Source organism: Falco rusticolus, chromosome 4 (genome assembly GCF_015220075.1).
Source record: "Falco rusticolus isolate bFalRus1 chromosome 4, bFalRus1.pri, whole genome shotgun sequence".
NCBI lineage: Eukaryota > Metazoa > Chordata > Aves > Falconiformes > Falconidae > Falco > Falco rusticolus.
In genome coordinates this window covers 90,230,415-90,255,869 of record NC_051190.1, presented here as the reverse complement: position 1 = coordinate 90,255,869, position 25,455 = coordinate 90,230,415, and the positions used below count along the sequence as shown (strand labels likewise).

The window sequence follows — 25,455 nt, the reverse complement described above, 5'->3', positions numbered from 1 at the left end:
CAATATGCTTCCTACAGGAGCATGTTCTGCTTCTACATTTGTAAAAGCTAGCCAGGAGATAAACAGCTCCCAGATTGATAAATAACCTATCCCAGGTCATCTGGAAACAAACAGCACTAGCTAATAACAGGCGAACCACAAACTGTGATAAACTCCATGTTACAGGCCTGATTCACGGCTGCACATCGCCAGCTTTTGAGAACACACCTTGGTTTACTGAAATGATTAATTCAAAGTCATTTGAAGTCCAAATTTGCACAAATCAGAGAAAAAAAACCTTCAAGTCTCTGCACTATCCTTGAGATCCTCTGTTTCTCACAGACAGGAGTGAGTTACTTCAAGTTACACCTGTGTCAGGAGGGCAGAGTATGACCCTGTGTATATTACAGCCGATCTGATTTGGAGTTGAAGCTGCTCATCTTCAAAATTTTGGTGTTTTTGATGCATTTTCCTCCTCTTTCTTACTGCCCACTATTAAGTTCCTGTAAGATCCAGGACAGACAGTTTGGAATGAGAAGCTGCTACAGCGCACTGAAGTATTTATGAGGACTAAAAAGCACACTACCAATCAGGAACCACGCATACACTCCTGTGATTTATAATAAAGGGACTGCAAATGCTATAGCTGCAAGAAAACTGTTATCGAAGGGTCTCAGTGACAGTGCTGATTAATTGCCATCGAGACAATGCCATTTATTTCATTTTTAAATTAATGGGGTGCACAGATTTCTTTTGTTGTCTCTCACCTGTGTGGACTCAGAAGGTCCAGAGCTGACCTGGACAGGGTTCAGAACACTGGGGATGCCGGGAATAGGTCTCTGGGTAGGAAAAGTTGGAGCAGGATGGATGAGTGGAGGGCTGTGTCCAAAGGCTGAACCTAGGGTTTGCTGACGACTTATAATTTGCTGATGCATTTGCTGGAGGGATACTGGTGTAGGAGGGTATGTGAAACTCAGAGCAGGGCTGAATTTGGGAGAAAAAAGGAGGGAAGAGGGAGGAAAAAGATGAGGGTCATTACAGTATGGAACTGTACAGATTAAACCGTTAAAATAGATTGGATATATTTACATTAAGTCATGTCCCTTCCTCCCTCCCCCTCATATTTTTCTTTGTGCCCCAAAGGATGATAAATCCTATGTTTAAATCCAGAATTGGCCTGGATTTCCTAGTGAGTGCAAAAATGATACCATAACAAAACATAACATTTTTTCCTCACATTTACCAGGCAACTACAGAAAGCCGACTGAAATAAAATTCAGGAAAACTGAAATAAAAGGCAAGCAGTTCAATAACAGCTATTTATTGCAATAACAAACTTTATATAAAGAGAAAGAATGGGTGCCTACATGCTTTATAGTACTTTTATTGATAATGCAGTTCCCCTATGTTCGCGTGTATGAAGCAGTTCCTTTAATCTTGGCTCATGCTACGCTCTTTCATATGTCTCTAGATCTTATTACAAGAGGAGAGAAAATCAATTGGTTAAATGTGTTCTGAACACCATGCTTGTCATATCACTCATTTGTTTGCAAAGATGGAAAGCTCAGTTCATCCAGAATGTCACCTAAAGAATTTCCATCAGTGCCGTTTGGTTACAGAAACTGATGGATTAACCTTTCCCCTCTGAAATTGGTGATCAATGAGTTTCAATGTAGAAATATTCCAATGGGAAAGCACTTCTCCTTCTTCCAGTTAAACAACATTAAATGTCTATTAAAGCCCATTATGCATGTTAATACCTGTCATCACTTCATTACTTCACCATATTTCCCAGACTACAGTGACTTGGGAGGAAATTACACTGCCATCTAAGGACCTATTCTGTGGGTAGTGCCAAACCATTCTTTGTGTCACACTCAAGAAATAAATGGTGTGGAACTAAATCTTCACACACAGGAATATGAGACTCTCCTGTAAACATTTGCCAATAATTTAAAATCATAAAAAAAAACAAAAAAAACCCAACCAAAACCAAAAAGAAGAAGTAGTGTATTAATTGATCTTCTTTTTCTTAAAAAAAAACCCCAAACAGCTAAACAACCACAGTTCAAAAGAGACATACAAATTTAAAACATTAGGTCTTCAAAGAGAGGGGTTCAAGCACAATACCTTTTAAAAATCAAGGCTTCTAATGTCATATGGGTGGGTTTAATCCGAGTTTACAGTCTGGAGTCTTAATTGCTGTTGCTGTTAAGTGCATTAACTGAAAATACTGCCATACAAAAAGAGCTAAAATAATTTCAACCATTTTAAATAATAATTCTACAGAAAGTCTGTGTTCATTAATCTGACTATACATTTTGTCTGTTTGACTACAATCCATAAAGAGACAGCTTCAATGTGATTACATTACTATTATTCCTGGTGAGAACTTTGCATTACAATAGTTTGCCCATTTAGGACAGAATATCATTAAGAATACCCTGGGAGAATTTTACTGGTCTTTGCGGAACTCTCTTTTCATTTTGTATTGTATTCTTTTTAATAAAGGGAGGCAGAAATGTAGTGAAAACAGTAATTGTTCACAGCAAGAGTTAGGGAGAAATCTGTAATAATATTCAGTTATTGCAGCTCTAGAGTCCCTGCTAGTGTTCCTGTAAGCAACCATGGATGATTACTGCATGACTTAGCTAAGGTAGCCACTACGGATGATTGATAGGGCATTAATCAAAAGATGCATATCAGGCTCAGAATTTGTTCACAAGCTTTCTTCTAATAGCTGATTTCATGTTCACTGAGCTCTATGCCAGTTTGTTCAATTTATTCTTCAGCGCACAAGCCATTCATCAAAGAACACAATGATTTAACACCCCTTTTCCTTTTTAGCGAACAAACATTCCTAAGTGTAACTACTCCGGTCTGTTCATTAAAAAACATACAATTACAATGTCATACATAAGGCTGAAACAATGCCTCCTTACTATACGCCAGCATTTATTGCTTCCATATATACACTGTGAGTTCTTCTCGTACACTTCAAACACTAGTTGGCACCATCCTGAAGATGCTATCAAATTCATCAAGATCAACAAATGCAGCACAGAAACAATTTGGATGAAGTATTTTAGTCCACTGTGAGTGGTTAATGCCTAGGACATCCTCACCCTTCAGCTGAATCAGTTTAAAAGGAAAAAAAATAATTGACTGATTTCATTGGGAGCTCCAAGCACATAGCACCCTTGGAAATACATGTTGGGGTTTTTCCTTTCTAGATGTTTAAGCCTGCACAAAAATACCTAGCTTTGCGAGTCCAGGCTCAAAAATGGTAATATTCTTCAAATCCTACATGCTAAAAAGACAAACTTACGATTCAGCCACAAGACGTGACTGACTTAAGATCTCAGCTCAGAGATGCAGAACCTGCCCCTCACTGCTCTGTGACTACAGTTACATGAGCACCTGAATCTAACATTAAGTTTTTTAATCTATCTAAAGCAAGAGCACAGGAGATCCCTCCCAAACACTTCAGAAGGGGCAGGAAGGAACAGATGTGATCTGAATATATTTTTATCTCAATAGGAGGCTGTTACAGTGACGCTGACAAGAGACCCAGCAACTTGGATGCTGAAGAGGAACATCTGGCCCCAAACAGGCAAGACTGCAGGAGCACCAAGATGTATACATACAACTTGCCCTTCATGTAGCCCACTCATATTTTCTACGGTTTGGCAATATTCTCCGCTCAGTCTCTCCAAAGATGGGAAAAGACTGCTATGTCAATAGGGTATTTTTGGTCAAGCACCCCTCCTTCAAGTTCTCTGCCCCATGCAGAGGAACACAAAAAGTGATGATGCCTCCCCAACGGCAAAGTACCTTTCTCATAACAGGACAAAAGCAGCTCTGCTTCAACAAATACAGAAGCTAGTTTCACTGGCCTGCAGTGACATGCCTCACACCAGTACAGTGCAAGTGCTCAAACGTTAAGAGATTCACTATTCCCATCTCTATATAAATAAAAATTGCTTCCATCAAGAGGACAGGTTTTACCTCACAGGGTTGTCCTCTTCATCTGCATCTGCTTTAACACCACATGAGCTTCCAGAAGAAGGATGCTAAGTCAGGCATCGACAACTTCTGTCCAACTTGCAAGCAAGTACCCTTCTGGGGTACAGCAGAGGAGGCAGACATCATCTTAGCTAGTGGCTCTTACTAGAAAACAACACCACCACCACAAGCAGATGCATTAAGACACAGCTGGACAGATGGGCTAAGGGAAGGAGGAATCCTTATTTCTTTAGTATCTTTTGCCCTGTGCTCAGCAGCAATGGTTGAGTCTGAGGCACTAGGATTTTCTGATGGAGCCTGGCAACCTGCAAATCACACCCTCTACCTCCAGATTCAAACATCTCAGACTGAAGTGAAGATGAGATCGTGAGGGAGCAGAGGAATAGCTAGCACAGCTCAGGGGAGTACTCAAAAATGGTTCAGCCACCAGGGTGATTTTTTAAATCGCTCAGAGCACTGCCTTCAAATAATTATCTCCAGCTGTTTCTGGAGAGCTCTCCATAAGGCAAGATGACCTGCCCAGGTTTGACGTCACTCACATGCAAGATGTTGTCACAGGGTAGCCTGGACAATTTTTCTGATCTGAAAAGATCAGAAGGATGTGAAGAGAAGAGAAGGTGGCAGGTCTTCCTCTGCTTTTCAGAAACCATTCAGGCTGCTCGACAATAAAGTTGATGATGTGGGACAAAATGAAGAAAAAAATATCAAAGCTTACAACACTGCTGGCACCGAGCGCTCTGTTGGGAAGGGGACACCTGTATTCCTGCCCTCCTTCTCAAAGTTTTTAACACACTTTGTTCAATAATTCTTTAATACGGGATGTGTGAAGAATCCCGGTAGCCCAGACAGCTCTTGGACCCCATGGGATCTCCCTGCCTTGATGGGCAGCTCTATGCCCTCTTGCTGGCCCCACCAAGCTAACGTTGCTTTCTAGCCAGGAGGCCAGCATCAGCAGGAAGGGTGGGCAGCAGCACCACCTGGCCTTGCCCAGCCCATGCAGCCATGCCTGCTCAGAAATGTTGATCAAGATGGCACTGGTGTCCCTCAGTAACTGCCTAAAAATCATGCTGTAAAGAGCCATGCAGTAAAGAGGCGGAAACAAGACCTGAAAGTAATCACTTTGAGTGTCCAGAACTACTAAAACCAACAACCAGCTTTTTTTAAAAGCAATGAGTGGTTTCAGAGGCCTTAACTTGCAGCACATTTCTTTCAAGATACCTTAAAGAGGCTTCATTTCAGAGAAGGGGTGCTCAACACTTCCAAAATCCAGATGCCAGAAGAATGCAAGATGCTGCCTCAACCGTTCACGTTTTCCAAAACACCAGTCACTTGCAAAAAAATCTGGATTCACAGAAGTGTGAATTATTAATCTTTTTCTTCCATACACCTACTGAGAAATGAAAACCTACACCACTGTAGGGAATCTGATTTGTATTTCCTTTACAGAGGTTTTTCTTTAAACAAAGTAGAAAAGGGAAAAAACAAAAAGATGAATGCATATAAGACCACTAATAAACTACATGCAAGTTATCTTTTTAGTTGTTGAGTTTTATAGGGAATAAGGGTTAGAAAAAACGTATAATACTTCTGCTTAAGCAATCAATAACTCATATACACTGACAGAAAAGCCCATCAGTGATATAATTCATTTTTTCCATACTGTGGGTTTCTGTGTCTGTCAGTCTGTCTCTCTCTTCTCTCTGCAAAGTCTCAAACTCCCTTCACTGGAGGTAAAGCAGGGCAGTGAACTACATTGCAATTACATGAGCACATCAAATTTTAAGGAACAGACTTCAAGAAGAAGAAAAACAGACATTATAATCAAAACCAAACTTTGTGGCTACTTTGTGGCTGTCCTACTAACAAGGTCATCCAGTTTCTGGTCACAGCTGTGGAATTTACTGCAAAACAGCTGTGAATTCATCAGGAAAAATTCCTTCTCTCCTATACATTGAATAGGTGTGCATAAGGAGGCAGGCTGACACAAAATGGCAGAGGATATGCCAATTTTGTGAGTACTGTGAGGACAGTTTCATTATATCACAATAGTTTTCTTGTCTTCACAAAACGTGTGAAGATACCTTCCTTGTATCACAAAACATATGCAGTTCTGCAAGATCTCACACATGTACGTCTTGCAAAAGTAGTCCAGTGCTTTCCCTTTTCTGGTTCTGCTTTGCAACATTTTTTGAAAAGAGCTTTTCAAGCGTGTAAACTAGGGGGCATGCAATGAAAGCCACAGGTGAATAAAAAGCATTGGTGAACTTCTGGAACAGCTGCCCCAGGGGGCAGACATAGCCAGCAGGTTCAAATGGGACTAGCAAAGTCCAAAGACAACATAAAGAAATACTAAAAGGAACAAGTGAGAGCATATGCTTTGGGATCGCTAACATAATTATTATTGATGTTAGGAGAGAACAGAGAGAATGAAAGTCAGAAAGCAGGCAGGTTCGTATGTGTCTTGAATAGTCAGCTGTTTGCACCATCAGAGACAGACTGTGTAACTAGATAGTATCTAGCACCTCTAGTTTGATCCAGTGGGACATTTCCTATGTTTTAAAATCTTCTTTCTTTTTTTAAATTTCAAAAGGATGGATTTGTTGCTTTGGGATATCTTTATCTATTCATATAGAACCACATTATGTTTACCACATTAAAGTTTCCTTTCCTATCCCCTATCCCAAATCTTTCCTGCAGCAATTCAAGATCAGCACTTTGTTATTCTAGCCAATACTCATCATGCATCTTCCCCTTTGCAGTCTCTTCTTTCTTTTCTCTTTTGCATACTTGAAATTATTACTATACCCTCTTCCTGTCTAGTTTTCTCATCTTTAATCTGGACAAAATAGGTCCAATCTATTTTAACTCATCAAACATAATTTTTTAGACCTCTGATCATTTTCCCTGCTCTTCCTGGTAGTCCCCCCCAGCTGTCTAACATTGTTCTTGAAATAAAATGTACAGAAGTGGTGGCAGTACAGAGGCATGTGTCATAGTGAGGCACACTGGCTCCATCAACACTACAATGCAGGAGAAGGCTTCAGTCCCAGCGCTCGCTCCATGAAGGAGGGTGTATCCTGCACTGCAAGGGGGCACACGGGCCCTTCCCAACTTGTGGAAAAGCCTTGGGACTCCCAGATCCCTCCGTAGCCTCCATCATCTGTTTTGCCATCAGCGACTGATACTAGGCAGACCAAATGATCCAAGTCCCTCCAAAATGTTCATGAAGCTAGAGGTAATTTTTAGGTGGACCGGCTTAATGTTCAATAAAGCTGATCACCAGGTATTAGGATAACACCATGGCTTCTCCTAGCTCATGCTCAAGTAGGTACAGATGTCACTACTTTGTCTTACTGTCCCTCAAGAGCTGCATGAAGCCTGTGGGCAAGAGAACTGAAAAACCAAGGTGCAGAAATCCACTAATAAATGTTGGGTGAATACCTGGACTCACTGAATTCAATGGAGTTTTTATCCCTTCCTTACACTAGGCCAGGATTTCACCTTCAGGTTTTGGTCTGTATTTCCAAAGTCCTTATTTATTGTTTAGGAATGTTGTTAAGGGGCAAAACAAGCACCTTTCCCATTTTAAAAACACACCCAGCTACTCTTCAGGAAAGCACCCCTAATAACTCTTCAATACTTCTGAAGAGGGACTGACTTCAGCAAGTCCTTAAGTGCTGTCCTAAAAGCTGGGCCCTACAGACATTGCAGTCTTAACTGAATTGAGTCATAACCCAAGTCATAATTAAGTCAATAGTGATCAAATATTGCTTTTCACATGCTCAGATTCTCTTTTTGTATGAGGAGTAATGTAGGAAACAGCTTCATTCAGTCCACTGTCATGCAAGAGCAACTGTCCAAACCACGGGACGTACGTAAGGGTGGCTGGGAGTTGAGCTGCTGGTGCTGAGGGGGTCTGCATAAGCTGACTTCATACGCAGAAGCTCATGTACATATTTTGATGGAACTATGCATGTGTGTAATATGCAGCCAGGAATACTTCACAGTCAGACGCAGAAAGCTGCGGACAGTCAGCAGGACAGACTCACAGTCTGACCTTAATGGAGATGCAGAAGAGAGAAAGCCAAGGAGTTCTTTTGGACAAGACCTAGAAGAGAAGAAGCAGCCAGGAACACTGCATAAGAAAATTGTTTCCTGTTGTTTGAGTTGGCAGAAACAGGAATTTGTATATGTTCTTTGTAAACAAACAAGAGCGAGTAAGAAGTTTCCAACTCTGTCACATACTTCCCCTCTTGATGGAAACAACCTGCAAGAGTGACTGTTGACAAATTGCTCAGGTCACAGTGGTGACAATGCATTCAGCAGACTTGTGGCCCTGAAGAGATCTGCAAAATTCTTGCCGCCTCAAGTATCTTAGCTGCAAAAATAAAACCAAATGGTGCTACAGGAAGGGAGACTTTAAAAACACACTTCTGTTTGGAGTATTTTACCTTTTTTCAGTAAAACAAACAAAGAGTTTTGTTTTAAATCCTGTTCTTGTCCCTCTACTTTCTAACTGACAACAGTGAGCTTTCAGTAGGCAATGCAGACAAGCCATTAGTTGATTTTACAGCTTGTCACTTAAGTAGAGAGGAAAACAGTATCAAACTGTGACTATGAAACCAGACACGTGGCGTGATCTTAACGGCAGGTATGAGACTTGAAATCCTTTGAAATGATTCTTCAAAACTGACTAGGTTCACAAATATCCCTCTGCATCTGTAATGTTGACACGTTTCATTAAAAATCACTAACATAGAGACAAGTCATCTAACTGAATTTGTAAAAAGATGTATCCTGCATCTAATACAGTATAGCATATATTACACTTTTTTTTCCCAGTTTTCATCAGATAACAGTCATCATTTTACAACTGTATTTAACTTACATACATACATCGTTGCCTCTTTTTTTCACTTTCCTATTACCAGTTTAAAATTAACAGACTGTGGTTTGCACTTTCTCTTCAGCTTACCACATTATCTATTCTGTTTTATCTGCTAGGCTAGGAGAAAATTTTCTTCATGAATATATTGCCATATACCGGAGTAAAATGGAATAGTTTCACTGAGAGCAACACAGCCACACTGATTAACCTTATGTGCTCAGACAGCATTGACAGCTTTGTCCTTTTTGCTGGAATACTGCTGTTCAGTAATCCTCAGGACCCTAACTGGACTTTGTATTAACAGTACCTCGCATAATTCATCTGTGCTCCACCCCCCCACCCATGCAAGCTCACAATTCTTCTGGCAAACATAATTTTGAATTAAATTAATGGGTAAGTATTTTTTGGTTTCTAAAACTGGTATCATTGATTACATGGAAAGTGCTAATTAATACTTGCTTTTAGGGTCTCAAAATGAAATAATTAAGTGTTAAACTTTAGCGTACCTCTCTTAGCTTCAGAACTTTCCTGGAATTAATATTGCACTGGGTCCAATTACTTTAAACTCTTCAAGTAACACTAAACCAATCTGTAGCAAGTTGCTTCAAACTGACATTTAATTACAAGATCTGTGACACATACATTTACAGGCATACACAAATCACACTTGTATATAGGTGTATATGTACATGTAAATGTGCATGCAGCACATGCCTGCATAGTCTGTATTCTTTATGTAGCTTGACTTCTTACCTTATACACTTTCTGAAGGCAGAAATCTTGCCGTCTTGTTGTGCTGAAAAACATTCATCGCCTTCTAATGCAAGATGCAGGTGATCCCCAAAACAACCTCCCTGAATGACCCCATCCTATAATCTATATGAGCTTTCTATAAGAGGCTGGCTGCAGAATTATATTTCCACAGAGCCTGAAATAGATGTAACTTTCTGTAATACTGACGAATTTCATTTTTATTCACTTTGTAGCACTTCTCTGCCATTCACACTTCTTGAAAGAGAGCATAAAATGAAGCTATTATGGCATGATAGAGCATTATATTCCCTTCTTTAGATTAACCATGCACAGTACAAGACCATGGAGAATAAAGTCCTGAGCTGCACATATGTGACGTGTCTACTTATAATAGGACCTTTTTCAGTGGGGTTACACCTGGGCTGACTTTGACTCAGTCTGAACTGCAACTAAGCCTTAATTTACAACAAATTTCATGCAGTTATCTAGAGACTAGAAAAGTTTTCACTCAGCTTTGCACCTTCTTTAGGCAGATCCCAATAAGGGTGATAACAAAACAGCAAAACACCCGTAATAAACTTACATGTTACCTACTTAATTAATACAGCTCACTTAATTAACATACTTTTTATCATATACAACCTGTCATAAGGAGCTTCTTGCAAAATATTGTTGAATATATTGTGTTCTACCTGTTCTACCCTAAACACGTACCTTTTAAGATTCATTTCGTTAAGCAGCATTTGTGTCCTTTTACACAAACTTAAATATATAAACATAAAAACTTTTAACAGTCTAAAACAAAAATCAAAGGTAAGAATTGAGCAGTTGGTTTTCAGTAAAAGTTAGATGCAAGTTCTCAGATGGGCTCTTCTGGCTTTTAGTGCAATTATCAGCAATCTGTGTATGGAATCAAGCAATGAAAAAATGAAATCTACATATATGACAAAATTATTTTGAGCAGCATGGTGAAGAGCTAAGAGGTTATCTTTAGAGCCATGTATGCTAGATGAATGAGCAATACTGATAACAAGAAGTATATTGATAATGAAGGGGAGTCTGAACTACTCATACACTGGTTCTAAATCAGCTCAGCCAACTCACAAGAAGCACTCGCTTGTCTCAATGCAGAATTCAACAGAGGAATGAAAACTTGATCAATTTGAAGCTATGGCAAAAACACATTAAGACAAATGGAACGGGAAACAGAACACAAAATTATGGTGCCACTTGAATTGCTACTCCTCTTCTGGAATATTATTGTATGTAGTAGAGAGAGACTGTTTCCAACAGTATTGCCTGAAATGACAATGCAAGAACTCTCTAAAGAGCAGACTGAAAACAACCATTTGCCTCAGAAAGGAGATGAATAAAAGGAGACATAATAAGAATATATAAAATATTGAATAAAGAAGGAAGACTGAGAACATGAGGCCTCCCTGTCTTATAACTATGAGACATTCTGTTAAATTCAAAACCTGGATAATTTAAACCTGATAAAAGGATACTCTTTGCTTTTTTTATACAGTGCATAATTAGACTGTTGGGGTCTCTGCTGGAGACGCTTTCACTTTGCTCTGAGATAACCTTATACTTCATTTGTATATCTTAACTCTGTTTTTATTTTTCTCTCTGCTTTTCTCTCCCTTTGCCAAGGGAAACTGGAGAAATTAATACATGGTCACTTGTCTCTAGTTATAAAGCAGTTCAGAAAAGAGGGCACTGACTAATTACACAACAAATGCTCTATACAAGGAGCTTATACAAGGTGAGGAGATCATTGAGAATCCAATACCTGCTTGCAGAAACATGGACTCCAGCCTTCATCCCTGATAATTAATCCACTGCTGCCTGAGCTCACCCTACAAACCCAGCTATCCCTTTATAGTGCCCTTTCTGAAAGCACCCTCACCACCATTCCCTGATGCTCAGCTTCAGATCAGCCTCGAGCAAAGTGGCAGGAGCTAGCACAGCCAGGATCTGGCTGTAATTAACCACACTGTGTTAATTGCTCCTTCCTGTTCTGATGATGTCAGAGAAGCAGGGGCAGAGCCTGGGGAAAAAAAAAAAAAAGAAAGTGCTGCTGTGCTATCAGTTTCTTTCAAACTGCGGAGAAGATCCCAAAGGTCTCCCATGCTCACATGAAACTGAATTTTAACACATTATGAGATGGCTAAGGTGTTACATCTCACAGTTACATCTGCTTAGAAACAAAGAAAATCTCTTGTAGCAGGTGGAACTAGTCCTGACTTAAACACCGACTTAAACACCTTATAGCTGACAGGGAACTTGGCTCATTTTCTGGAAAGTTACTCTGTAGATTTGGTATCTCAGCACTGCTAAGAGACTAGGAAAACACAGAGGTTCAGAATTTCAGATCATATAGAACATGAAGTCCCAATCTCCTGTGTTTATTAAAGACTAGCTAATCTTTTCTAAAGGTTTTGAATTGGTATTCTCAACATCATGGGAAGTGATTACTCCCTCTGTACCCACTCTAGGCCATGCTGCCTCTCAAAAAAAGAAGTGCTACTGAAGTGCAAAGTCTAATAATTGTCACAGGTAGCAAATATAACATTAAGTACATCCTGACAAAAGATTAATAGCAGGGGTGCTGCACTGCAGGATGGAGGCAGGTAACCAAATGAGTAAATGTCAAATGAAGGATTATCCTCATTTGATGCTCTTTCATACGCCTCCATTCTGCATAATCTCTCCCAGCTGAGACCTAAACCAGGTGTTTTCAAATGCACAAAGCAGAAGCTCTACCTGGTGTGCTAAAGGAGATCCACTATTAGCTGTCAGCAGGAGCGACATCTTCTTTTCAAGTACTCTGCCAGTAGTCAGGATACAGCATTACACTGCCAGCTGACAATGACAAAGTGCCCGCCAAGTCGAGCCCTATCTGGATTGTGCTAAACTATTACTATTTATTATCTGAACTGCAGAGTAGTACCTATGTCAAGGACCAGAGCCCTTCTGTGCTTGGCTCTGTAAAACCAGAACCCAAAATGTGGCTCCTGTAATTTGATTTCATCTTCAACATCCCACAGTGCTCATACAGAGGGTCCTGTGATGAAAAAATGTGTGAAGCACGGGATGTAATCTTTTAGCCAGAGGATGTACTTTTTTTAGCCAAGGCAAACACTGGTGAGGTCCTGGAGACACTTTCTTAGCACAAGTAGCACCTTTGCAAAAACAAGTTAAAAAAGCATTGACTCTACAAAGTCAAACATACCAGAAGTAAACCTGTCCATCAGCTTTTAGTTAGTTAGTGACCATGCACCCCTTTCCCCCCCTGCTTGATTCATTACTTATTCAGCACACAAGGTGCACAATAGTCTTCAGTGAGAGACCCTCTGGTATTTTACTTTTCCTTGCCCAAAGTATTGCCTATAGGCCTTCCTTCCATTGTATTCAAACCATCAGTGAGTACATAATTACTGGTACACTCCTGAGCTTCTCTACTGTGCTCATCACTGTATGATCACAATCATCACAATAAATGATCACAATAATCACCAAGCATTAATGCTTTCAGCCTCCCTCTGAGGGGAAGGCAAAGGACTCATTTTGCACAGGAACATGAATCAAAGAAAGACGAAGGTAAAAAGTGCTACTCATTGTGGTTGCCCAATTCCAGACATGGAGACCAGATCTCCCGGGTTAGTTAACATGACACTCCACATAAAATGCTCAAAAGAGCTGTCAGTAGCTTCAAGCCATGGCGGAGCAATTCAGCTTTTCCGCAGAATTAAGAGTGGTAGGCTGCGCCTCCAGAAGAGAAACTGTATGAGCCTGGTGGTCACCTCCGACTAATTCAGTTTGCCCAGCATCAGGCTGGGACTGTGTTGCAAGAGCAGCGTCCACCCTCCAGGTAGCAAACCACCCGGTAAAAGGCTCCCTCCTCTTTTACAGCTGCCTGGACAGGTGAGGCAGGGTCCTGCAGCTCTGATTGATCCAGAGAGGATGTTCAGCCTCTGCCCTGGAGCAGGCAGGGGCCCTGCGAAAAAATACAGTGCAACCCTGAAATTAAAGACGGTATGGAAGCACAATCACAAGGGGGCAGTACCTTCATTCTCCTTAATGACCGGCTTCTGCATTCTTTATTTTGCAGCTTTTCCTTTCTCCCAACGCAATCCTACGTTGTGCTATACAAAAACATTTTGTCCCAGTTTGCTTAACCTGGACAGTTGCTGGCCTGACTCCTCTCCCCCCTGAAGACCGCTTTCTGTTTCACAAGGCTGCTATGGCTGGGCAGACAGCACAGCCTCCACAGGCTTCCCAAGGGAGTTCCAGGTTAACCAGAGCTGCAGCTTCAGGGAAAGGTCCTCCTTCCTCTTTGTGGGCCCTGGACTGGAACATGCTGAAGGCTTAGCCTATTTAACACATACTAATAGAAACCTCTTAAGGGCTTATCGCTTCCCTGAATGGGGCAATTTCTCAAGAACAGCAAAGATGATATCTAGAGCATCTAGGCAACATTCCTGGCAAATTTTAGCTGCTCAGTGAAAAGGTAACAACAGGTTTTTTAGTTTCTACAGGAAAGTCTCTTTTTTGCTACCTTCATTCTGATAAATGAGTAACTTCACTGACACTTTTTGGAATACTTAGCATTAGATAAGTATCTGCCATGAAAAATGCTACCAAGTGTAAACTATTTGGACTAAGTTAAGTGATTGGAAACAAGATCTAAAAGTAGAAGGATTGTGTAATGTTAAGTATAGTTAACACTGCTGATGTTGCCTAAAGTACAAATCCTTCCTGTCTCACAATTCCATCTAGTGGCCTGCTGAACTGTACCATTTTCTTGCAGCAACTCCTATGAGATGTACCTGCAAGTTTCTAGGAGCTGGGATTTTACACTAGAAGAAAAAAAAAAGTCTTTTCTACACGTTGATTAGTGTTGCAGACAGGATATTAAATGGGATGAACCTATGGTTTGGTTCAGTATAGCAGTTCTTGTGCTGATTGCATTATTTACAAGACAGTGAGTTGCAATAAATTAAGTTTTACTGATATTCTTGTTGCTATTTAGTCTTGGAATTTATTAAAGCAATGAAATGTGGGTTGGGTTTAATACTTTACGTCACTATTTTGGTGTAACTTTTATAGACAGGTTCACATGGGAGACATTAAAGGGCATCAACAGAGGTGAGTTGCAAAGCTGGAAAGAGAGCTAGCTCTCTCCCTTTCCCTCATTCCCACCGGGAAGAATGGAGACATATATGAATTTCCAACTTTTCATGTTGAGCAGGCATACTCTTATCAAAAAGAAGAAAAAAATCACTCAAAATCATGTGAAATTTTGGATTATGCGTTCCTGGGAAGTATGACCAGGAAGTGCTGAAAGCTTCGCTCAACCACAGCCTCAGTCACACAAGCCTTGCTTTCTTCAGTGACACCAGTTCACAAGACTCACTGTTCTACTCGTTAGCACCCTTACTCAGTCTCTGCCCATAACTCACTCCAGTTCCACAACTGTCTTGAACAAAACTATTCATCTGACTCTGGCTTTCAGGGGTGGCCCTTAGGTTTGTGATTCTATGTGTCAAAAACATATACCAACCTGTGGACGAGGAGTAAAAGGAGGGAAGACTTACTACAAAGTAGAGACTATGCCAACTTTCATGCACTATTTGCTTTACCAAAGTTACAAGCAATGGAAAAGAAGGTTAGTGTTTTAAGTGCCATCCCATCTTAATGACAGGGGGGATAGTACACCTCCACACAGTACATGTATTTAACAGATGTGGTCCAAAACTGCTGCCAGCTATTGACATAAATCATATTCTACATTATGGAGCTTCGTAATTGGGACCATGGTTACACAGACTGCAGAGTTGTATGGCAGAGCTATGATATCATACCTGTGAAATACTCTACAGCTATGTAAGTACATCAGAGCTATGAAGCAGGACTATTTTAAAAAGTGCTTAAAAAAACCCAGCAGGACTTACAGTAATACCAAATATTTACAGTGCTGTCACCTTCAAAGTCTGGCAAGCTTATGGTTTCTAGCAGACCAGTTGCATGCCCCATTTTCTCCAAGAGTGCAAATCCCCATAGTCAGTTTTTGAAGTTGTGTGTCATTTTTGCTGGAGAGGCCTGTTTGAGCCTTGCCAAAAATGGGTCTTTTAGATCACAATAAATTGCTGTGGGGACTCGCTCTTTACCTCATTGCAAATTGAAGGTGGAAGCTGTTTTTAAGCCAGGGACTAGCAGCAGTCTTTCTTTGAGTGTCAGAAATGCAAAACCAAAATTTTCTGAGACTTTGGAGAAGTGGGGGATTTTTTTTGGAATGCCAAAGGAGCTTCTCTAAGTTAATGTATAGCAATGTCACAAACACAAGAATGTTCTGCGGTTGCATCTCCACTTTTTCTGCTGCTTCTCTTAATTTTCTTCCACTCCCTTTTTTTTTTACATGAACATGAGTTCTTGCTCATGTTCCCTCTCCCTGTGCCCTGTTTACTTCCCTTTCCTACACAGATTCTGCCCACCTCTTCCCTCGCTACTCTGCTCTTCTGTCTCCAGAATACCATTTTTGGCTGTCTTCTTGCACACATATGTGAAGCAGCCAAGTGGAAATGACAACATTTCTAAGGATACTGGATGGTAACAGAGCTTCCTTAGTACCAAAAAAAGTAAGATAATTTAGCCACAGAAAGTCTAATCTTTCAATATATGAACCAAAATATTAAAAAAAAACAAACCACAACTTGGAGATTAACACCATGAAGGTCTAGCCAAACATTTCAATTGATCAGTACCATGGCTGTGTGCTTTACTCTCTGATGATTGTTATGTAGGAACATTTCACTGTCCATTATATCTATGGCCAGAAGAACCCAAATGACTTAAGTCACAAACCTAGCCTGGAGCTTCTTCTCTGAAAACAAGATTCCTGAGCACACATACACACAGTGTTGCTACTAGTCAGATGAAGTATTACCTGCACTGGACAAATATGCCTGAAAGTCCTTGTGGATACCTTTCTAAGCAAGGAAAAAAGAGTATTTTGAATGTTAAGCTCCAGCAAACATACATTATAGAAACTGCAAAATACACATATTCACAAAGCAGTTATTTAAAGATGTAAGTATACATCCACATTTGCATGTGTCTATGAAACATAAATGAGAATATACAATATAGGTAAAAAATGCTCTTCTTACCTTATTGCACTTGCAGATAAGTGGCCATAAGAACCACTGGCTGAGGAACTGCTACGAGAATTATTGAGAATTGTGACCAAGGAATTTGGAGATGTCCGTATCATGGTCTGAAGGTCAAAGCTGTGATCAGATAGGGGGGATATGGACAACGTACGCTTTCGGCTTGGTCTAGCTGACAATCTCGGACTCGGAAACCTCGCGCCTGTTATGTAAACACAAATAATTATCCACCAAGGTACTTAATCGCATTTATTTGTTATCAGTGATGGGTAGAGGGAGTTGCAAGACACCAACACGCTGTGACAAGCCCACTCTCTCCTCTTGTGATCTACTGGCTACGATTGAGGAAAATTAGGAAGAAAAATTTATCTTCCTATGGCTTACCTCAGGGGAGCTCTGTTTATTAATGTGCAAGCAAAATGATAAATTGCTAAACAAAAGGAAAAGACTTTTATGAGTTATCCCTCTCATTTCTGGTGATTTATGAATCTGATGGCTTCTTAGACATTCACATCATTAATTCAACCATGAGCAATGAGACAGTGGTTCATATCTGGGCTTCCAGCAAACCCAAACCCACATCACTTTAATACATACAGACAAAGCTAAACTTGTAAAATACAGCATAGAAATGAAGAAGCAGCTTTTCCTTTGTTGACTGTAATTCTGCCTGGTTGATACTGATGCAAAACTAAAAATCAGCACTGAAAAAACACTGTCAAGACCAACTCTATCAGCGCAAGTCAAAACGGACATTCACAACATTAGACTGAGAAACGGTAGGCTTTATTTGCATTTGTCCAGGATCCCATGATATTCTTGTGCTGGGGTGTTCAGGGGCCTACACTTGCCAAATTTCTTTAAAACTAGAGATTAAGCTTTCAAAGCAGCAAAGAGAAGGCAACCATACAGATACCATTTAAATAAATCATATTACATTTCTAAATTTTCAGTGCTGCTCTGAAAATCTCTACCTCTCCTGGTCTATTTTACCATGTCATCCCAATTCTCTGCAGTCCTGATGGGAGATGTATCACCTTAAATTTCTTCCCTTTATTTAATTATTTTCAATCTCAGTTCAGACCAAGGAGAGAATTAGTTTCCCCACTGCGTACTCAACTATTTCCTTTAACAGTACTGCTGCTTTTACCTTTTTAATCCCTTTAACCTGTAGTAAAGGACTGAGTCCTAACAATCCTGACAGCCAGGGTCATGCAGGTCTTGGGTCTGATGCCTACTCTACAGCTACTTCTCCCAGAGTCAGAGTCCCTGGCATTCTCTGTAACTTGCTAATAATTCAGTTGGCCAGAAACCTCCATTATAGGTCTGCCTTTCCTAATTCTTGCTCACGTTTTGGTGCCCAGGACTGGTTTTGAGTAGGGTATTTCAGCTTATGTGCCTAACATTAACCAGGAGAAAAGCCCAACTGACTCCGATTAGACTTAACTCAAGGACAGAGCTGGATTAGAAGCTGCCATTACATTTTCCTTACACACCTGAGTGGGCTACCTTTCTTTCTGTGCATGCTATCCAAGATTTTCAACTGGTATTAAAAGCTGCCATTTCATTGCTGCTGTGACTGTGGGATCAGATCTCCATCTGTAGCTCTTCTCCTAATCTGTGCTTAGATGTGACTCAATTAGCCAACATGGGCATTGGTTCTCTTTTTCCTTCACGCTCTGTCTCCACAGTAGGCCTTAGCCCATACTGCTTCTGTCTTTCAATGAATATTCATACTTTTGACTCATCATTTAAAACTTAGGCATTGCCATTTATTTCTTCCTAAAAACTACTACAAGTTGTTTTACATAATTTGTTTTATCTCTTTTTTAGAAGCTTGCTATTGTACTGTGTCTGCTTGATATTTTATTAGTGCTGTGCTTCATGTCTTTCAAAGGCAGAGATCTTTTATTTGTGCTAAAATAAAAAACCAACAATGATCAGCAGCTATAAGGAGCTGCAACATATTTAATAAGGAAATAAAGATACATGTCATGGTAAAACAAAAACAGTAATACTTTGCACTTACATCTTTCATTCACAACTCTCCTCTGCTGACTGTTCAGCCAGCATGAACACCTCTGAAGTCAGTACTGGCAATGTAATTTGCCTCAGCAGAGGACACATTTCAAGTGCTTTACAGGTGAATAGCCCCTGTTATCCTGGTTTTACAAGGTGATAGCCAAGTACAGGTGTTCCTGGTTAAACAGCAAGTGAAGGGGACAAGGAAGGCCTGCTAGACATTGGCTGACCAGCAAAATGAGATGTTACTCAAGCACTGCTACCACAGTACCATGTGGTACAGCCATCTTAATGGTGTGCTATATATGACAGCAAGTTCCCAGTAATGCGAACGTAATTATGAACTCTCCATTTTCCTCAAACTGATCGGCACAGACCTCATCATGCCAGCAAGAAGGCAGCAGAGATGCTGAGAGCAGAAAAGCATAGCTCCTTCTCTTTTGATAAGCAGGACCTAGTCAAATTTCTGCATTTGGGATGGAGAGTCACCATGGCCACGTACAAACACTTTCAAAAAATTACTTCTAATGGATCTGAAGCCCAGTTTTGAATCTGTACAACTACAAAGGGATTGCCACTTACTTGAGAAATTCATCACAAGCCTGATAAACGTGAACTGATGGCTACTGATGCTACTAGAGAGGGTGCACAAGTTTGATCAGAAATATGGAGCAGTTGTTAAGAATACTAGTGCCTGAACATCTCTCTTTTGAAGCTAGACTAGGAGGCAATGGTTGTGTTGTGCTGCTTCTACGATCAGACACCATTTATTTTCCATGCCAAAACCTCCCAAGTGGACTTGTTGGTGATCCAGCCCACACCTCAGAAAGGACTGAACAAGCATTACCGACAACTGTTCAAAGCTCTTACGATCTTGGAGAGAAGGATGGTCACCCTTAACTGACCACATAGGAGGGCAATTTATACTCCCTGTGGTGCCCTGCAGACTCTCAAATATTCCAACAACTACCCTCCTCCTCCTGCTTGCCCTTTCTGGACTGAGCCCATCTCCTTTGTCCCTTGCCTAAGTCATGCTAAGGCTCTCATAAGAGGCCCCTCTCTGCCTACCACTCATTAAACCTCCCCCATGGCTGCCAGCTGCTACCAGGGCATCCCTGGGATGCAGGGGATGCACCAGATCTGCAGCCAGTGATGGAGAAAGACAATCCTTCCAGCTCTGAGGGGCAGAGCCTGGGCTTCAGCCACACCACGCAGTGGTCTCAGGCTTCCTCTTCTCCAGGCAGCACCTGTTTCAGGCCCTGCCTAGACCTGGGAAATCAGCAGTCCCCTCCATCTACCTGGGATGGGAACAACCTCCTAAGGGCCAACGATCTCCTGCAAAAAGGGAATAATCCTGCTCCACAGCGGGAGCCAATGGCTGAGGCTGGGCAACAGCTCTATGGAGTCTGACCAGAGGATTGAGGGGTTTGCTTCAAGGGAGGCCACAACTTTCAAAATTTCAAAATAAAATGAAACTGAATTACTATTTTTTTGTATCTTCATGGTTTAATTAGATTTCACATGCCTAAAATGTCTTAAGCATGAGCTGACCACACATTACGCTGCAGGTTGCTTGATAAACCATTGATTTAGCATAACAGTCTTAGTTAGTATATTACTATTAAAAGGAATAGGTCACAATTTCACAGTGCCTCTGAATACTAAACCAAACGTTTCAGCCTTGCCCAGGCATTTGTTTCAAAAACAAACACTTCAATATTTATTTAGCAATTTGAGATGTTCGTCTGCTCACAGTAATCTCCCACTGAACCATTACATTCCCTACTCAATAACACTTAAACCCCAAAAAATGCAGGAGCACTCACTCACTAAAAATCCATTTACCTCTGTGCAAGTGCTGAAAAAAAAACATCAGCTTTGGCAAAACATGCAAATGGAAGCTGACAGTGAAGATTTGTTTAGGAATGTCACGTTTTTGGCGTAGACATTACAGTAATACAAAGTCAGTAGTTAACAGTAAAGACTTGAGTGTGCCAGCAAAAAATCCAGCAGGTGTCAGAAGAAAAGATCTTATTCCTGGGGTAGAGATCAATTCTAAAATAACAGATATCTATCTCCATCATAAATTTCAAAAATGGAATATGCCATCCAGCAAATTTGCCCATGAATTTGATTTCTGAGCTGAAGTTTTTAGCATTGCTTAATCATTTATAAGGCAATCTTCAGACATGTATCATTTATTCCATCCCTTTAAATCAAACTTCTTTGAACCTGTCTCAAGCACTAGTTTTAGTTTAAAGGCTTGGAATGTGGGAAGTTGGGGGGAGGTTGTTGTGGGGTTTTTTACATTAAACTTCTTTCTTTTCTTTCTTTTCCTTCTGGTTTCTGCTCACAGATGTGTAAACTTTGTTTTCACGCCATGAAAGTTTGTCATAAATTTTGTCATAGTTTTCAAAATTGTAAATCTGTCATCAGTGTGAGAGGAAAAGGAATGGCTTTGCTACTCCACCCTCATTCTCCAACTGTGCTTGAAGATCAGAAATCAAACCCAGTCCAAATCAACATTTTCAGGCTGGACGAATTCTTTACATCAGTTGGGTTGCTATCAGTGTGTCTAATACCAAAAGGGGTAGGTCAATGCCTTTGAAAAAGAAAAACCTCTCATTCTGAGTGAGCATAAGCAAAAGTTAATCAGTGAATATTAATACTCTCAAGGCGAATCTAGAAACCTCAGTAAACATGCTTGCCTTCCACTGAATATCATTTAAAAGCACAGTAAAACATGTTCCCCAAGTGAAAAATGCAGGTATCAAACCCAAAAGGCTGCAAAGAATTTCTGTTGTTGCTACTGTGGTCCTGTTAATACCTTCCCCATCTACTCTCCTCCTAGGTACTTTGATGTTATACTTATAGGTAGGACATCTGACCCTTTTAAATCAAGCAAGAAGATGGGAAGACTTGGTCAGGGTCTGGCAATCAAAACTGTAGAAAAGTTTTATAGCAGCAAAGAAAATTCTGGTCCACTTTTCAAGCCACACAGAACATGACGATGAAAATGACAATCAAGGATACACTGTCTTGGCCTTATTCTTCCACGATGTATTAGACAGTTCACAGACAGTGAAGTTCAGAGCTTCAAGAAGTCTTCTGCTCTTTAGGCAAGATTTAACTTTCTGATCAATGCTTCTACCCCTCATATCATCCCCATTTTGAAATCAGTTTTCCTGGCACTACACAGCAAAACAAAAGACCCCAAACTGCACAAACTGTATGCAACACGCTTTCGAGCCCAGAGCATGCTGGTGTTGGAATTATTATTTGTACTACACGAGAGGGTAGAGATGCCAAATTACTGTGCTAGACGCTGTATAAACACACAATTAGAAGACAGACTTGCTTCACAAAAGAACAATGTCTTGCTTGTATCTATTTGGTTGTTGTGTGGAATAAATGAGCAGCAGCCTCTGAGTGAGTTAACTTGCTCAGAATTTGATAGCAGATAATGAGGGAAACTACCAGTCTCTCTTCTGTTTCCTTTGACAAGACTAGGCAAAGGCAAAAGAGTACTTTTAAGATCACCATACAAACCCTTAAGAAGAAGGAACCAAACAAATGGCATTGCTTCACATTGATCACTGTACTTTGTTATTAAATGCAAACATGGCCATTCTTATAGTTTTTGGAAAAAAAAGTCTTAATATCAGATTCCCGCTAATTGTTTTGTTCTAGTTTCTAATCTAAAATTCTGACAAAGAAGAAAGGGGTTTTCTTTAGCATGATGAATGATAGGACATTCAGATTCCTACTTAATGACAATTAATTTACTGTATACCCATGCAAGTTAAGATAGTTTTAATTAGTTTTTACAAAGTAAAAGGGTAACTTCATACTCTATTTAGATAAAAGCAGCTATTGCCTGACTAAACACATTCTCATCAAATACAGAAGGTGAGCTGAGTGACCTTACTACGATTCACTGTTATTGTAATTCTCTATTTACTGTTTAAAAATAACCCATTTGCATAACAGTGCTACACATTTTTTGTCTTTAACTCTGAAATAATCCCTAATTGAAAAGTAGCTGCTATAATGAATCTCAAATGTGTGATCTTAATTTTTAAAAACAAACACAAAACAAATTAAAGACCGCATTTTGAATATATCTTAGCTAAAGCTGGTAACAGCAAATACCCTTATTACAGATAGCGCTTAGGTACCTTTTATGAATGGGCTGAAGTTATGGGCAAAGGTCAAAACGTCTTCTCTTAAGTAAGAAGTGATAACATCCTTGGGATGCAAAAGCTGTAATTCTATGTAGATTACAGCATCCACAATCTCTACTACCACATGAAGCTCCTCTGTGCAAATGCCATTATTTGGACAAGTACTGCAATGTCTTCTATTTTTCTCTAGTTTTCTGGCATACATCTGGGTATCCATCCTCCTGTAGACTGAATGGGCCCATTCAACCAAGTCTGCATCCAAATACGTGATTTGATACTGCTACCTACATGCATTCAGAAACTCTCTCCTACTAGGAACCAAAAACATTGAAAGTATAAAATCTCAGCTCATTTCAGGTGGGGGTGGACTAGATGACCTTTAAAGGTCCCTTCCAACCCAAACTATCCTATGGTTCTATGATCCCTTTACTTCAACGAAGTCATGTTCATTCATGCAAACTGGGGCTTTGTCCTTGCAACTGGAACACAGCAGCAGATTTAAATTACCTGAACCATGCGTAACAGAGTTTCCATTCTGCAGATTATTATTAATATGCATCAAATGCATTAGCAGAGTACCTCGTCTCTCCCTATTCCTCTCAAAATCCAAATCAGGAAGTATCATATTCTTAAGCTTTCAGGCACTGAAGCCTGCACATTAATTTCTGGTTTAAGTCCAGACTACTTGTGTGGATTTATTATGTTTCTGAATTGGACCTAAGGGATGTTACATTACTGTAAAATCACTACGCACACCACCAGTGCAGTGAGACTGATAACCGAAACTGAATTAAAAAATCCTTAACTATCAAGGTAACAGGATGAAAATAGTTTCCCTGCCCAGTTCCACAACTATCTGCCTTGCCTGATTCTTGTAACTGCTGCTTATTCAACTACTTCACACCCCAGGCAAGTGTTCTTCAGAGGTAGCTATCTATATTCCCATGCGTTCCACAGGTGAAACTCCCAGCTCCCACACTCATTGAGATCAGCAGCTATGGCATACAGCCAACAGCAGGGAAGAAGAAACTGCATGCTAATAAATATTTTATAAAGTTGTGGGACAACAAGGTGGTCTCATGCTATTGTATTGCTCTGTACTACCAAGCAAGAGTCAACAGTCACTACCTTTTCTTGTCATCACGTTTTATTTCCCCTGTTGGAAGGAACAGAGTACATCCCAAAAAGCATGTAGGCATCTTATGACTAAAACGGAGTGTTCTGCTTAATCACTGCTGGCTGATCAAAAGCAGCAGTACTGAGCAGTTTGGAATGGGGTACTCTCTTTTCCTCCTTCAGAGAAAGGGAGATAGATCAGGGATCTGAAAGATGCTGAAGTGGGGAAAAGAAGGTTTTTACCATTAGGGAAAACTAAGTCAAGATCCTTGAGAATTCAGCAAGCCACCTTAGAAGTAGTCTCAAGGCCTGCTGGTCTGTGATACCCAAGTTGTAAGCAGGGCTACCACTCTCTAAAAAGGAGGAAAACATGCTCTCCTGTGGGAAAATCAGATGTAAACCTTGTATTAACAGAGAGCTCATGAGGGAAATACCCTAATGATGAAAGTGAGTTACTGATTGTGAATAGAAAAGGATATTTTCAAAAGCACTCAAGCTGCTGGAAATGAAATTTATAATCTGTTTCCAGGAGCACTCCTGTTCCTCTCCCTACTTACTTTCAAAAGCCTACTTTCAGACTTGACGTAACCCTTGCACATTTGGCAATCAATGCTTTGGCCTTCCAGCCTCACCAGGAGGCTTACACTGACTCCCACTTCTCTATCCACATGGAGGCCTTCTGGATCAAACCAGGAACAACTCACGTCGTTTGCTTTATAGAATGGTTTATATTCCTAGAAAATGTCACTTACTATCCATAGCGTGAAGATATTCCATATGAAGAGCACCAGCTCCTGCAGTGGCAGCTGAAGGAATGATGTCTGCATACGGGCTGCGCTGGCCTGCCAACAGAGCCATCTGATGGTAATATTCAGCTGGACTGACGCCAGCATGTGGAGCTAAACACACAACATAAAAAGAACAGTTAATGACGCAAGATAAATGAGAAGGAAAGTTTTATCACATTGCTGGTTTCTCTGGTTATTAAAACAGCTTGTTTATTTTTAATGTAGTGCAATGTCTACAGTATGCCACTACCGGTCAATATATTTCAACCAATGATGCTGCAAAAACACCATTCAAAAAACAGCAAGGCATAAAATATTAATGAGCTCAGTGATCTCATAGTTTTATATTTATTATTAAGTGACTCAAAAAGTGACAGGCTGACAGCAATGGAAATTAGTATGATTTATTAAGTGACATAAAAAAGCAGGAAAACCTTCCTAGAGCTTTACTCCCCATTTACCTCATCCCTGGCCCAAAGGACTCCATCTCTAAGGTAACACCACAGCTGAACTTCCATAAGCAT

At 40.4% G+C, this 25,455-nt stretch overlaps 1 protein-coding gene across 2 annotated transcripts in view; it reads right to left on the bottom strand.

The window, feature by feature from the left end:
* The window catches only part of GLI3 (GLI family zinc finger 3), a 215,560-nt gene that overhangs the window by 43,692 nt on the left and 146,413 nt on the right, over positions 1–25,455 (bottom strand). For both annotated transcript variants that reach the window (XM_037386917.1, XM_037386918.1), the window contains exons 6-8: positions 24,896–25,042; positions 16,822–17,023; positions 747–963 (exon numbers count right to left, since the gene is read on the bottom strand). In XM_037386917.1, the coding sequence (XP_037242814.1) occupies positions 747–963; positions 16,822–17,023; positions 24,896–25,042 (566 nt within the window). The remainder of the gene's footprint in view (positions 1–746; positions 964–16,821; positions 17,024–24,895; positions 25,043–25,455) is intronic.